This window comes from Etheostoma spectabile, chromosome 15 (genome assembly GCF_008692095.1).
Source record: "Etheostoma spectabile isolate EspeVRDwgs_2016 chromosome 15, UIUC_Espe_1.0, whole genome shotgun sequence".
NCBI lineage: Eukaryota > Metazoa > Chordata > Actinopteri > Perciformes > Percidae > Etheostoma > Etheostoma spectabile.
In genome coordinates this window covers 21,724,325-21,736,553 of record NC_045747.1, presented here as the reverse complement: position 1 = coordinate 21,736,553, position 12,229 = coordinate 21,724,325, and the positions used below count along the sequence as shown (strand labels likewise).

The following is a 12,229-nucleotide window of genomic DNA, read 5'->3' as shown; positions in this document are numbered from 1 at the left end:
CTATTTATATCATGTTTCTATTGTGGAAAATGTTGTTTCACTAGGTTTTTAAGTGGGTTATACCACTGGACGTCCAAAAAACGCGCCCCTACCCGTCCGTCTCCATAGGATAACATGGGAAAACTCGACCCCCCCTACCTGGTGGGCTCAAATATATTTTCATCATTATAAAACTGCTTTTCCATGTCTCACCTCCATAAATAATTGTATGAACATAGATATTTGAGCATTTACTTAAAATCCATGGAGTACCAGCCAGGTCGGGGACAGTTGAAACAGCTGTTTCAACTGTCCCGACATAGACATATGACATTATAGCCTGTTTTGCTTCTCATGTAAACAAGCATGAAATATGAGAGTCTGGGATTGTGGAGAACACTAACTGGTTTACTGAATAAGCATGTAGTCAAACCTTTAAATGAAAAACCCTCGTCAATAATCGAAAAAATGTGACCGCTAATGAAGTTTACTTTTGACCATCAAAACTTGTTTATCGTCTGTAACTCCGTGATGAAAGGAAATAACAGGAAGATATTTGGCTGACAAGAGGAGGGTAACATGCTCTATGTTCAGACCTAAGGAAGTCTGTCTATCATCATTGCACTCGGAGAAAACTGGAATGATTCATCTGTCCCGCGTTTCAATTGTCCCGGCTCTCCCCTACTACATACATGTGCACATGTGCATAGAAATAACTCGCCATACCAGCAGGTGGCGGTAATCTCTTCTGAAAGGGAAATGGGAGAAAAACGTTGCTATGATACCCATAACAGTGTTTGCCTGAATCAATAGCGGCAGAACCAAACTGTTGTCCGTTCTCTTAGCAAAGAATTCTCCTTGCGGTTTGTAGCGGAGCTACATTCCTTCATGCTACACAGAAAATGAGCCAAACAAAGTTGTTACTCTGGCGATAGCAATGTGCTTTCTCATGATGAGACAAGAAGGAGTAAATAAAACATTAAGTTCTTACATTTTACTAATTTAGAGGCAAGCTGGCTAGTTAGCGTGATTTCCAGTAGATTTCCAGTTGTTCAGAGATAGGTCCAATCCTTAAATTTCCCTGTAGAACATTGGTTTATTAACACAAGTAGCTATGTATCAAACAGCACATCCTGATTCTTTAAAGAATACAACACCATATATGAATCAAGAAACAGTCTCAGATAAGTTCCATTGGAAAGACCCTTATAATTCCCCGCTCACAGGCTATTATTCCACTACAGAGCCTGGTGTCCTGAGGCCCGCCTCACTCACATCATTCATCATTTGACAATCTCATTTTTTGTGTAAATCTCAGAATGAAACAGCTACTGTACAATAGACTTGCCCTCAGAAATAAAGTAATTGTTTGATAGTAATCACGACAAACAATACGGACTTGAACCTCCCTCGCCCCTCCACCGCCTCCCAAAAAGGTCCCGGCATCTTTGTTTTGTCTCTGCCTTCAAACAATTAACATTTTCAAATAATCCTTATAGCTCCCTCTTTTCTCTTTCAGTTACACTACAACAACGAGTGTAAGTTCAGAGAGAAGCTCCTTGCCAACAACTACAATGCCTACGAGTCAGTGGCCTACCCGAGGATGTTCATCGGCCTGAGTAAGAACGGCAAAACAAAAAGAGGAAACCGAGTGTCCCCCGCCATGACAGTGACACATTTCTTGCCAAGAATATAGTGGCCTCAAAAATAGACTTCACCTCAATATAGAGACAGAGGAGGTGGGGGGGGGGTCCAAACCATGATGCACTTTCACTCCAAACTTTATGCAAGTGTGTCATATTTGATCTTTTGCTTTGTATATATTTGTATATATTCAGTTTTTTTATATTTATGTCAGTTTTGTATTTTTTTGGAAGGGTTGTCTTTTGCCTGTGTGTGTGTGTGTGTAGGTAGGTATATGTGTGTGGGGGGGATGGGTTCTCGCTAAACACATTATTTATGTTTTGATTTTCTAATTTATCAAATATTTGCTGCTACTGAAAGAAATCCTGTCTTTGGATGTTGGTTTCCTTTTCACTGATGGGAAAGTATGAAACAGTGCACTGGAGATGTTTATGGCTATACTTTTGTAATTTTTAATATGAATATATATATTTTTGTAACAAAACAGAACCTTTTTGAGTCTTAGTCTAAAAAGTAAATGAGGCACAAGTGTCTTCGTTGTCAGAAGTGACACTGATTGCCAAATGCTCCAGCTCCTTTGTGTGGCACTGGAGCCTAATTGAAACAGTATCATCTTACTGCTGGGGGGAGAGAGAGAGAGGGAGAGAGAGAGAGAGAGAGGAGGAGTTGAAGAACCCCCACAACCACCACTAGTCTGTTTATAGCTCTGCCAGGGGGGATGAACTCTGAACTTTTCTGGTGTCAATCTCAGTCAGACCTATTAGACTACAGATAGAGAGCGGCATCCTCTTTGATATTATATAAGTGGGGAATTTGGGGGTTTAAAGGCAAGGTCAAAGTGCTGACATGCAATGGAGAAACTGTAGCCTTGAATTTGGAATACGACTATTCTTTGTGTCAAGTTATGTCTGACAGGTAGCTGTTAGACAGGGAGACATAGCTCTGCCTGTTGAGCTTGAAACAGAACTGCAGAGAGCTCGGGAACTTTGTGCCAGTTGAACAGATATTTACCATTTTGCTTGTCTCTCGCTAAAATCTAGAAAATGGTTGTTCATATCGTCATCTTTGACTTAAAGTGATACTATGTATTTTTTGAAAGAAGTCATAACAAAGTCTTTAATCTTAAAAACAATATGCAAAGACAATAAAACACTCCAAACTCAGTCCAATTAATGTTCAACTTTTGCCGCTGTAATTTTCATGTTTAGCAACAGTGGCCACTGTTCTACAAAAGTTACAGTCTAAAATCATTTCAAATGTTTTTGGATTTAGGAAAACAGTTTGGCTTTTTGGAAATACCTTTATTAGCTTTCTTGCAGGGAATTAGTCACTTTTTAGGTCTGTACAGTATATATAAAGCTACAGCAAGCAGTCCGTTAGCTCAGCTTAGCATAAAGATTGGAATCATGGCAAAACAGCTGGCCTGGCTCTTTGTGAAGGGAACAAAAACACCAAGCACCTCTAAATTACTAATCAACACAGTCATTTCGTTTGTTTGGTACATACAAAAACCTAAGTGCAAAAGTAAGTCTTGTCATGGAGTCTTGTTGACAGGAAGTGAGAAGCAAGAAAGCAAATAAGCACATTCCTCAAAATGTCAAACTACTCTTTTAATGATCATAGTATCTTGAAGAACAATCTTATGTCAATTTCTAAAAGAGTTTCTCAGGCTATATATCAGTGTCATTTATTAAGTGAATTTCCTCTCCAGTCATTTCCTTGTGCAGTGACAAACAATACACTCAGGATAAAATAAGATCACAAATATATTTAGTTGAGGATACAAACATTGGCGCAGTTCCGGTACGACCAGTTTCCAATTCCCTCTTGAGTATCCTCTCCTTTATTATAAAGCTTTACTTTTACTTCCTACAGCATTAGCCACCTCATGCACTCATGCACACTCATGTTCAGTTTAGTGTAAATATTTCCCAGACTCCTTCTTTCTTGTATCTGTCTCTTCTCAGTCTCTGTGAGTCTCTACAGTTGACTGCAGCCCAGCTCTGGTGGCCATATTGTCCTATTTGCGCATTGTCATTTTCCGGCTATCTTTACCCTGGGATTTACTTTTAGAAAGGATAATCATGGGAGAAATATTTACAGACTGCTGTTGGACTGTACTATATGCTAGGGAAAGTAACCCTATATTTTTCTTTACATATTTTGTAAATACAACCTCTAAGTAACTGAAGGTTCTGGTATTCCATTCATGGGGAGGATGGTTTTAAACCAACAGAGCTGGATGGAAGTTGTTGCTCGCTTTGGGAAAATTGATGAATAAATTCACCAATCATCCATAACCCAGGTCAAAAAATAGGTAGAAATTGTACCCATTTTCAGTGTGTCTTTTGCCATGCTGTCCTGTTATCTTGTCAGTCTTTTATATAAGAGGTTTGAAATCTCAGTTTCAACATTCCACAAACAATAGCATATATTTTAACCAGCCCAACTCCTGTTTGGGATTGTACTGTGCTCTCTCTGTTGGGTGAGGGTGCCTTAAGGAGAAATGATGAGGCCAGCCACGCCAAATGCACACGCTAGGTATTAAGTTGCAAATAGCTCAAGCAAATATCATGCAAACTGCCGCTGCACTGGCTTTAGGCTGTGATTCCTGCAAACCAGAAGGGATGTGGAGACTGAGCCAAGCTGGCGCACTACTGAGATACATGTCAAATTGTCAGAATAGGTGCAAACGTCACTGTCTGCTAGTCCTGCAACATCTCCTGTTACAGTGGGGCAGTTTAAAGCTCCTTTCAAACATCTCAGCTGGTCGGCAAGGATGCATGCAGGTATTGGTGTGTCTGGTGCTCACAGCTGTGCTCAGTGTTCTCCGGTATCACTGCTTTGCATGACGGGCATCAAGTTTAAATTAGAATACCTTTATACCCTCTGTCACTTACCCAGGGCTAATCCTCTACTCCGGCTGCTCATTTGGTTATTCAGCTATAGTCCGAGCAACACAAATATAGTTGTTAGTAGTAGTCAGCATAGCAGTCTGTGACTGGTGTGTCCAAATGGTTCACATTCACATGTAGGTTGACATGTGAAATCTTACAGAAATGCCGCTATACACTTATCACAGATACATGCCTTGATTTTATTATCCAACAGCACCCTAAATGCCTTCCCAAGGGCCAATTCATCAAAGTAAAAAAAAAACATTTTCTCACCTACCTAATGGTATCTAGTCATGTAGGTAGTTTTGTGGTTTTGAGATATCCCTATGTGTGACCTCCTCATTGAAACACTAAAATAATCCACAGAACAATCTGTTTTGACTGGAACTCCTTTCTAGTGAAGACACAGTAACTATCAACGCTGACAGTAACAAGCACAATGTTTTTAGACGTTGCTGTGAAGTTATTTAAATGTATTTTTTTAATTCTGTAAGCACAGGCAGGGAAAAAATGAAAAAGCAACATATGGCAAATGTATGGCTAGATGTTAATGAGAAAATGCTTTTTGTAATTGGATTAAAATGACCATTTAAAGTTAAAGCATGGACAGTAAGCTGAGTGGAGATTTGATCATTTTGCAATGAAATTGGGTGTTTATCAGGGAGTGTATCTGTAAGCACACTCCATTCAGGCCAAAATGTAGTAATCCATAGCCTATACTTATAGAGCTGACTTGATTTCATTGCTTAAACTGGTTCTGACATCTATGAACTGTAAACTGTTGATATATTTCTATATAACTCTGCGTACTGGACATCTGCATTCAGGGAAAGGATTTTCTTTTATGAAGTGATGATATGATACTGTACTATCTTTAATTCTGAGTCCTGTGGTCTTATGACAATTTTGTAACAAATGTTATCCTGTAGTTTTATACAGGGCCTAATAAAATGTCACAATGTATGTGCTGTGCACAAGGCTAAAGTGTAACTTAAAGGAGAATTCCTGTCAATTTCAACACGTAATTCTGTTGTTTGTAAATGTGGAGTGCTGTCAGTAGAGAAAAAGACGAAACCAATCGGTGCTACCTACGCCGTGTTATCCTCCTACTAGAAATAGCACCCAACAGGGTTAAACAGGGCAAATTTTAAATGTGTTTTTAGCCTTAAACATGTTCAAAATGTCATTAAAAGTGCAGTGATTCCTTCTGAGTGAACACAGTGAATCTGACTGCTGTATATGTGAAATAAATGCATTAAAGTTGTGCTAATTCAGCTGTGTTTAGTTCCTGTGTTGATACCGCAAGTAGTACAAGAGATACAAACATGTACATAAAAGTGCTGTAATACAATTAGCAGGAGACAAGTTATAATTGAAGGGAGTTTGTAGACACTACCTTATTTAATCATTAAATTGATAGGCTACACATTTTTTTTTAATCTCTTTTCTGTGTTGTTGTTTGTAGACGGTCCCTAAACTCTCTAACTGCCTCTCAATACAGGAACTAAACACAGCTGAATTAGCACAACTTTAATTTCTGTCTCATCTACAGCCGTCAGATTCACTGTGTTCACACGAAAGGAATCAGAATCAGAATCAGAATCAGCTTTATTTGCCATGTATGAGGACACATAGGAGGAATTTTTCTTTGGAGAATCATTACTCACACCATGCTTACACATACAAAACAACCAAAACAAAAATATACACATTAATATATATACAATTTATACATACTCTAAACAGAAACAATATAGAGGCACTGCAAAGCCAACCTACAGCTCCGTAAACCACTGTCTGATCATGTGCCAGTCAGGGTTGTTCCCTGCACCGTGCAGCTTATTTTCTAGATGTAGACAGTCACAGATGATAGCGTAACGTGAGGAAATTTCCCCAGCAGATAGCAGTCATACGTTGGTTACAAGGTTTACCAGTTTACCAGTAAACACAACATTTTATCTATTATCTATTATTTATCTATTATCTATTTTATCTACTTTATCTATGTTGATTTTCAGACAACAGCAGTGACCAGTGCTAGTTAGTGTCTGTTAGTTCACAGGGCTCTAGGGTGCTAGTTAGTGTCTGTTAGCCTACAAGGTGCAACTAACATTTTTCGCATCCACTGTCTCTCCACAAAAGAAACAATGTTGTTTATATCGATATGGTTTAATTTTGTGTTACATAACCCATTTCTTTTGTAAAACCGTGCCTGCGTTTGGGTCTCGCCTCTTACTCTCCGCGCAGACCCATCCCCATTCACTCACAAACGGCTCCCAGCAACATGGAGAGACACAGCAGTGACAGCGCCGGTCCACCCTTCTGACATTTGACCACAGTTTTTATTGTTATTAACACATCTGTTTATTGTTAAGCATGAGAGGCAAACCTGTATTTGTACCAGTGTTTCTGCTGGTAACTCTGCTATTGCGGCGGCCACAGCAAAAAACACAAAAGAAGTTATTGAATGCAACTAACTTCAGTTTATAGAGTAACAGCGTGTGAGACAGAGCCTGCTGGACCTGGGCGAGAGATGGGACCCATGGCCAGAATATCATGGTTCATAAAAATGCAGCGCTATGACAATACAGAAAATTCATGTACACGACGTGCGTAACTCTGTTGACCCACCATTTGACCCATGCTGGACCCATTCATAATGAGTCAGCCGTCACTCTGTGAGTAGCATACGCTTTAGTCCATCACACTCCCCCCTCTCTCCCTAGCTCCTTAGTTTTAACCTTGTCAATCCATTTCCTACTGTAGCTAACGTTAACTTTACCTGCTGTGTAACGTGTTATTAGTGTTTACTAACGTGACATGCAGTGATGTTTCTGTTGGCTCTAACGTCTGTTTCAGAGCATCAGAGAGCAACGCAGACATTTAAGTGGCACTGTAATGAGGTACCATAATCCCCAATGATATTTTGTCCGGTAGATTCAACGTAAGAGGAATGTAGCACAAAATGGATGTACAATATGGATGTATCAGCGGAGTGTAGTACAGTAATAATGTGAAAGCAGTTATAAATAGCCTATGTGACAATAAAATTGGCTGTGGTTAAAATCAACAAATAATTGTAATGATTAATCATGATCTCAATATTGATCAAAATAATTGTGATTATCATTTTGGTCATAATGTTGCAGCCCTATTAAGAGGCCAAAAAAACAGGTTTAAAACTTGCCCTGTTTAAGCCTGTTGGGTGCTAACTCTAGCAGGTGGAAAACATGGTGTCGGCAGCACCAATTGGTTAGTTTTTCTCTCTACTGACAGCACGTGCTGGAATCGACCGGAAATCTGCTTTAAAGCAAGTTGACAATAAAATCAAAGTTCCCATAAATGTAAAGTGTGTTGTTATCTTTTGTAATAAGATTGTCTTTTATCAAAAAAGTACTTTTTCAATAAAGTGAAGTATGAAATGTATGAATGTACTGTGTGTATGTATGTATGTATGTATGTACGTATGTGTGACATATTCATATTTTGGGGGGACTTATAAATAACATAAAGCAACGTATTCTGTAAGTAGTTAAGAGAGCCAAGTTTCATCCCATGGAGCAAAATAGTTACATATACAGTACATGTACAGTATAATCCCAACATCCTACAGCATGTGACTAATGCTAATACACACATGGATAGCCACACAGATGCAGCAAACACACAGAACTCTTCAAGGACATGACAACTTCAAGTTTTAGTTATGGTATGTAAACTGAAAATCCACACCTTTTATTGTTTTGCGTGTCCTTTTATAGTGTCAAAAGTTTGTTTGGAAGGGCACGTGTCTGTCGAATCTGTCACATGTATTTGAATTTCAATTCAATTCAATTTTATTCAAAGGAAGTCCCCCGGCAGTCTAAAACTATAACAGCATAATTAGCCCTCAGAGACCGAAGGTCTTATTTACAAGTAATTGTCTGTCTGGTTTTACTTGTAAGACATCAACCCTGTTGTCTACAGTCAATCTATAAACATGATTTTCATAGAAGAATGTGGGCTATTAGAATATTTGTACTGCAGTGACATCACTTGAATGTAAAAAGGCTGTGGGACCATAAAGACAAATAAATAAATAAAATAGAACATGCATCTCACAGATTTGTATTGATATCACACACACAGTAAAGGCTAAGCCAATCTCTCTGTCTAAAACACTTCTCATGTCTATGGAGTCACATTGTAATGAAACAAACATTATAACTTATACAGTTGACAAAATATCAAGATTAAAAAAAAAAAAAATAGTTTAACTACACAATGATGACGTGTGAAATGAACAGGGAAAAAATCAAATTAAACAATAATCCAACTAATGATGTCGTATTTATTGATATTACACCCACAGCAATGCTAAACAAGCATTTGTGTTGTCTATAACAGTTCTAGGGTCATCCAGTGCAAAAATAAAGATAATGAACATTATAACTTATATTAAGGACAAACTATACAGATTTTTTTTTTTTAAAGGCCCAAGTGTATGCCAAATCTCAAAACAGTGATGCATTCTTCTCTGTAGAACAGTAATAGACGCTTTTCCATCACATTAGACTATTCTGACTTGGAGTAATTTCTTTCCCACTATACACTATCTTTGTTCTCGCTCGGATGCCCATATAAGGCGTAATGTGTGACGGACCTGCCTTCCCATTGGTTGAAAAAACAAAAACACACTTGCAAAGCTTCATGGGAGAGTTAAACAAGACTGTAGACTCGTTCGAGATGAACTGCGCCTCGCCTGTAAAGTGGACGAGAGCAGGCGGCAGCAGCTGGGGCGGTGACAAAAAGCTGCGGTAAAGTTGGACAGTTTCCATCCGATTCCAGCCGCCTTCAGGCTGGACAGGAAGTCACAGAAACACTGTGGTGCAATTCCAATTAAATAAAATATAATCAGACCCATGTATTAGTCTCTAGTTGTTTTAATTATGACAGAGTAACTCTCAAAATGTTTTACAACAGACTGTAGATGATCCGTGATCTGAATGGATTTAATCTCTCTGACTTCTAAATGTCACTATCAGCCACACGTGTGTTCTGTTCAGAATATGACTTTAAATCAGACAAATAACAATCAATCCCTCCGATTCAAAAACAATAAAAAGTTTATATAAAATGTCATCATGTTGAGTCAATTGTGAACCAATCAGCCGTTAAATCAGCTGAGAGGCCGGCGTTTCCCAGCATGCCTTGGGTCCTTTGGGTCTTGCAGTCGGTGAAAAGCAACTGCGCTGCCTGCGTCTCAGACCTGCGGCCACCTTGATCTCGTGAGATTATCGTTGCCTACATGTGGTTGACGTCAGAGCAAGTCGGGATCAAGTCGGACACAAATCTAACCGGGGGGGGGGGGGGGGGGGGGGGGGGGGGGGGGGGGGGTTGCGCAAGCTGGCGATCGTGGTGGTTGACGTCTGGTAAGCTTTGCATCACTGCTGAGTACTTATGTTTTACAATAAAGCCAATGACTACGCAACTTGCTGAACTGTCAGATTTCGAGAGACGCACCGATAAGTAAGGGTTGCCTACCATTTTAAGAACTTTGAAAGCTAGAAACAACCCTTTGTAGATACCACATGCAAGACTGCTCAGGTACCTAGCATACCAAGTTAATAGCACAGCTTGTGGACCACAATGGCAAAGAGAGACGCTAAAAAGGGCATAAAAGGGGGACTAATAATGGTTGTGGACCCGGAAGACACTTTTTTAGGTTTGTGCTCTTATCTTCCAGACTCTCCAATTAATAGTCCAAATCCAAATAAAGTGTGTGCCAACAAAGATTAGAACGAGGTCTCTAACACCGACATTCTTAAAGCAATTTGGAGTTGAAGGAGCAATTCTCCGTCTTTGAACAACGGATAAATAAAAACTCTGCAGACATCACTGTGGTAAAAGAAGAGATGAAAGGCCTTGGCTTTCAAGCAAATAAGATGAAAGATAAGGTAAAATGGCTAGATAAGAGCATTGAAGAACTAAAGAAGAAAACCGAAGAAGGCAAGCGCTACAGCAGAAGATGGAATTTGCGCCTCAACAACGTTCCTGAAAAAGTGAACGAAGACGTAAGAGAGGAAGTCACGGAGATAATGAGTCAGATTGCACCTGATGATAAAAACAAGCTTGGATTCTTGGTTGATGCGGTACATAGAGTTGGGCGCCCCAGAGAAGATAAGACACTGTGTCCGATTATTATACAATTCAACATGCGTACCTTCAGGTGCAAGATTTAGAAGGACTCACGCAATGCTGAAGTTATGAAGAAGCTAAATCTCCGTATTGCCGAGGACCTGACTCGCTCCGAGAGAGAACGCAGAAACAAACTGTGGCCCCTGGTCAAGCAGGCTTGTAAGGACGGAAAGAAAACCAGATGGCAAGGTCCAGTGGCCTTCATCGATGGGGTGAAATTTGTTGCATAAATCTTTGTCCAGTGTAGTCGTCTAGGTATGATAACCACGCAAGTGACTGTTTGACAAGTGGACAATGAAGTAGCCTGATGTTAATAAGGCCTTAAGACAACGTTTCAACGTCATATTGGTACTCACAGTGTTTTGGGTATTTCCAATCACTACCAACTACTCTTATCTTCTGTTTCTTAGTTATAGCCATCAATCTTGTTTTATTTCACCTTTTTCCTTGTTTATTTTAACATCATTTACTAGTTTACTGGGCGGCTGTGGCTCAGTGGTAGAGCGGTTGCCTACCAATTGGAAGATTGGTGCTTCAATCCCTGGCCCTGCAGTGCCACGTCGAAGTGTCCTTGGGCAAGACACTGAACCCCGAGTTGCCCCCGATGCTGCACATCGGAGTGTGAATGTGTGTGAGTGTTTATCTGATGAGCAGGAGGCACCTTGTACGGCAGCCTCGACCACAATGTATGAATGGTGAATGTTTCATTTTGTTGTATGGCAAACAAGAATTTCATTAACCTTAAAGTGGTTTCTCTTAAAATGTTACGGAACATCTCTAAAAGAAAGGCTATTTTTCTTTTCTGTAGACGATCTAGTGCAGATTAATTTTTTTTACAAGAGACTCACTCATGTGATGATGAGAGGGACATTCTGGAAAAGTCATGGGGGGGGGGGGATCAGATTTACTTAAGTCATGCTTCTAATCACTCAGCAGGAGGAACTATTTTATTTAATAAATTTAAAGGAGATGTGGAATCCCACCTTTCTAAAGAGTGTACATGGATTACTCTAGTTCTTAGAGCTAATAATGTGTTTTCTGGTGTATACATACATATACACACACACACACACACATACATTTATATATATATATATATATAGATATATATAATATATATATATATATATATAATATAGACATAATAATGCTTTGGCAAAAAAAAAAAAAAACATACCCAAATAGCAGAGAGTTAAAAAGATGAAAGAATACAAAGATGCTCAATTATTGGTGGAGACCTAAATGATGCAGCAGATGATCAGATGGATAGGTTACCAAAGATGTCCAACTCAAAATTTAAACCTATGACACACCCGCATCGTGAAGCTGGGGTGTGTTAAAAAACCAAACCTAAAATACCAGCAGTAATTCCTCCACTGACAAAATATGGAATAAAACCAGCCCAAGCAACTTACAAAAAAATGCGACTTTAGTCTAAAATACAAGTTAAAATTAGCAAAACAGCTAAGCAAAAGACAAAGATAAAAAGTTGAGACTCAAGTATTAAAAGCTAAATATTTAAGAGTAATGTC

At 39.2% G+C, this 12,229-nt stretch overlaps 1 protein-coding gene across 1 annotated transcript in view; it reads left to right on the top strand.

Annotated features, from left to right (window-relative positions):
* The window catches only part of fgf4 (fibroblast growth factor 4), a 5,722-nt gene extending 3,473 nt beyond the window's left edge, over nucleotides 1–2,249 (top strand). Inside the window, exon 3 of the mRNA XM_032537964.1 lies at nucleotides 1,499–2,249. Within this exon, the coding sequence (XP_032393855.1) occupies nucleotides 1,499–1,675 (177 nt within the window). The 3' untranslated portion in view covers nucleotides 1,676–2,249. The remainder of the gene's footprint in view (nucleotides 1–1,498) is intronic.
* Nucleotides 2,250–12,229: the final 9,980 nt, after the last annotated feature.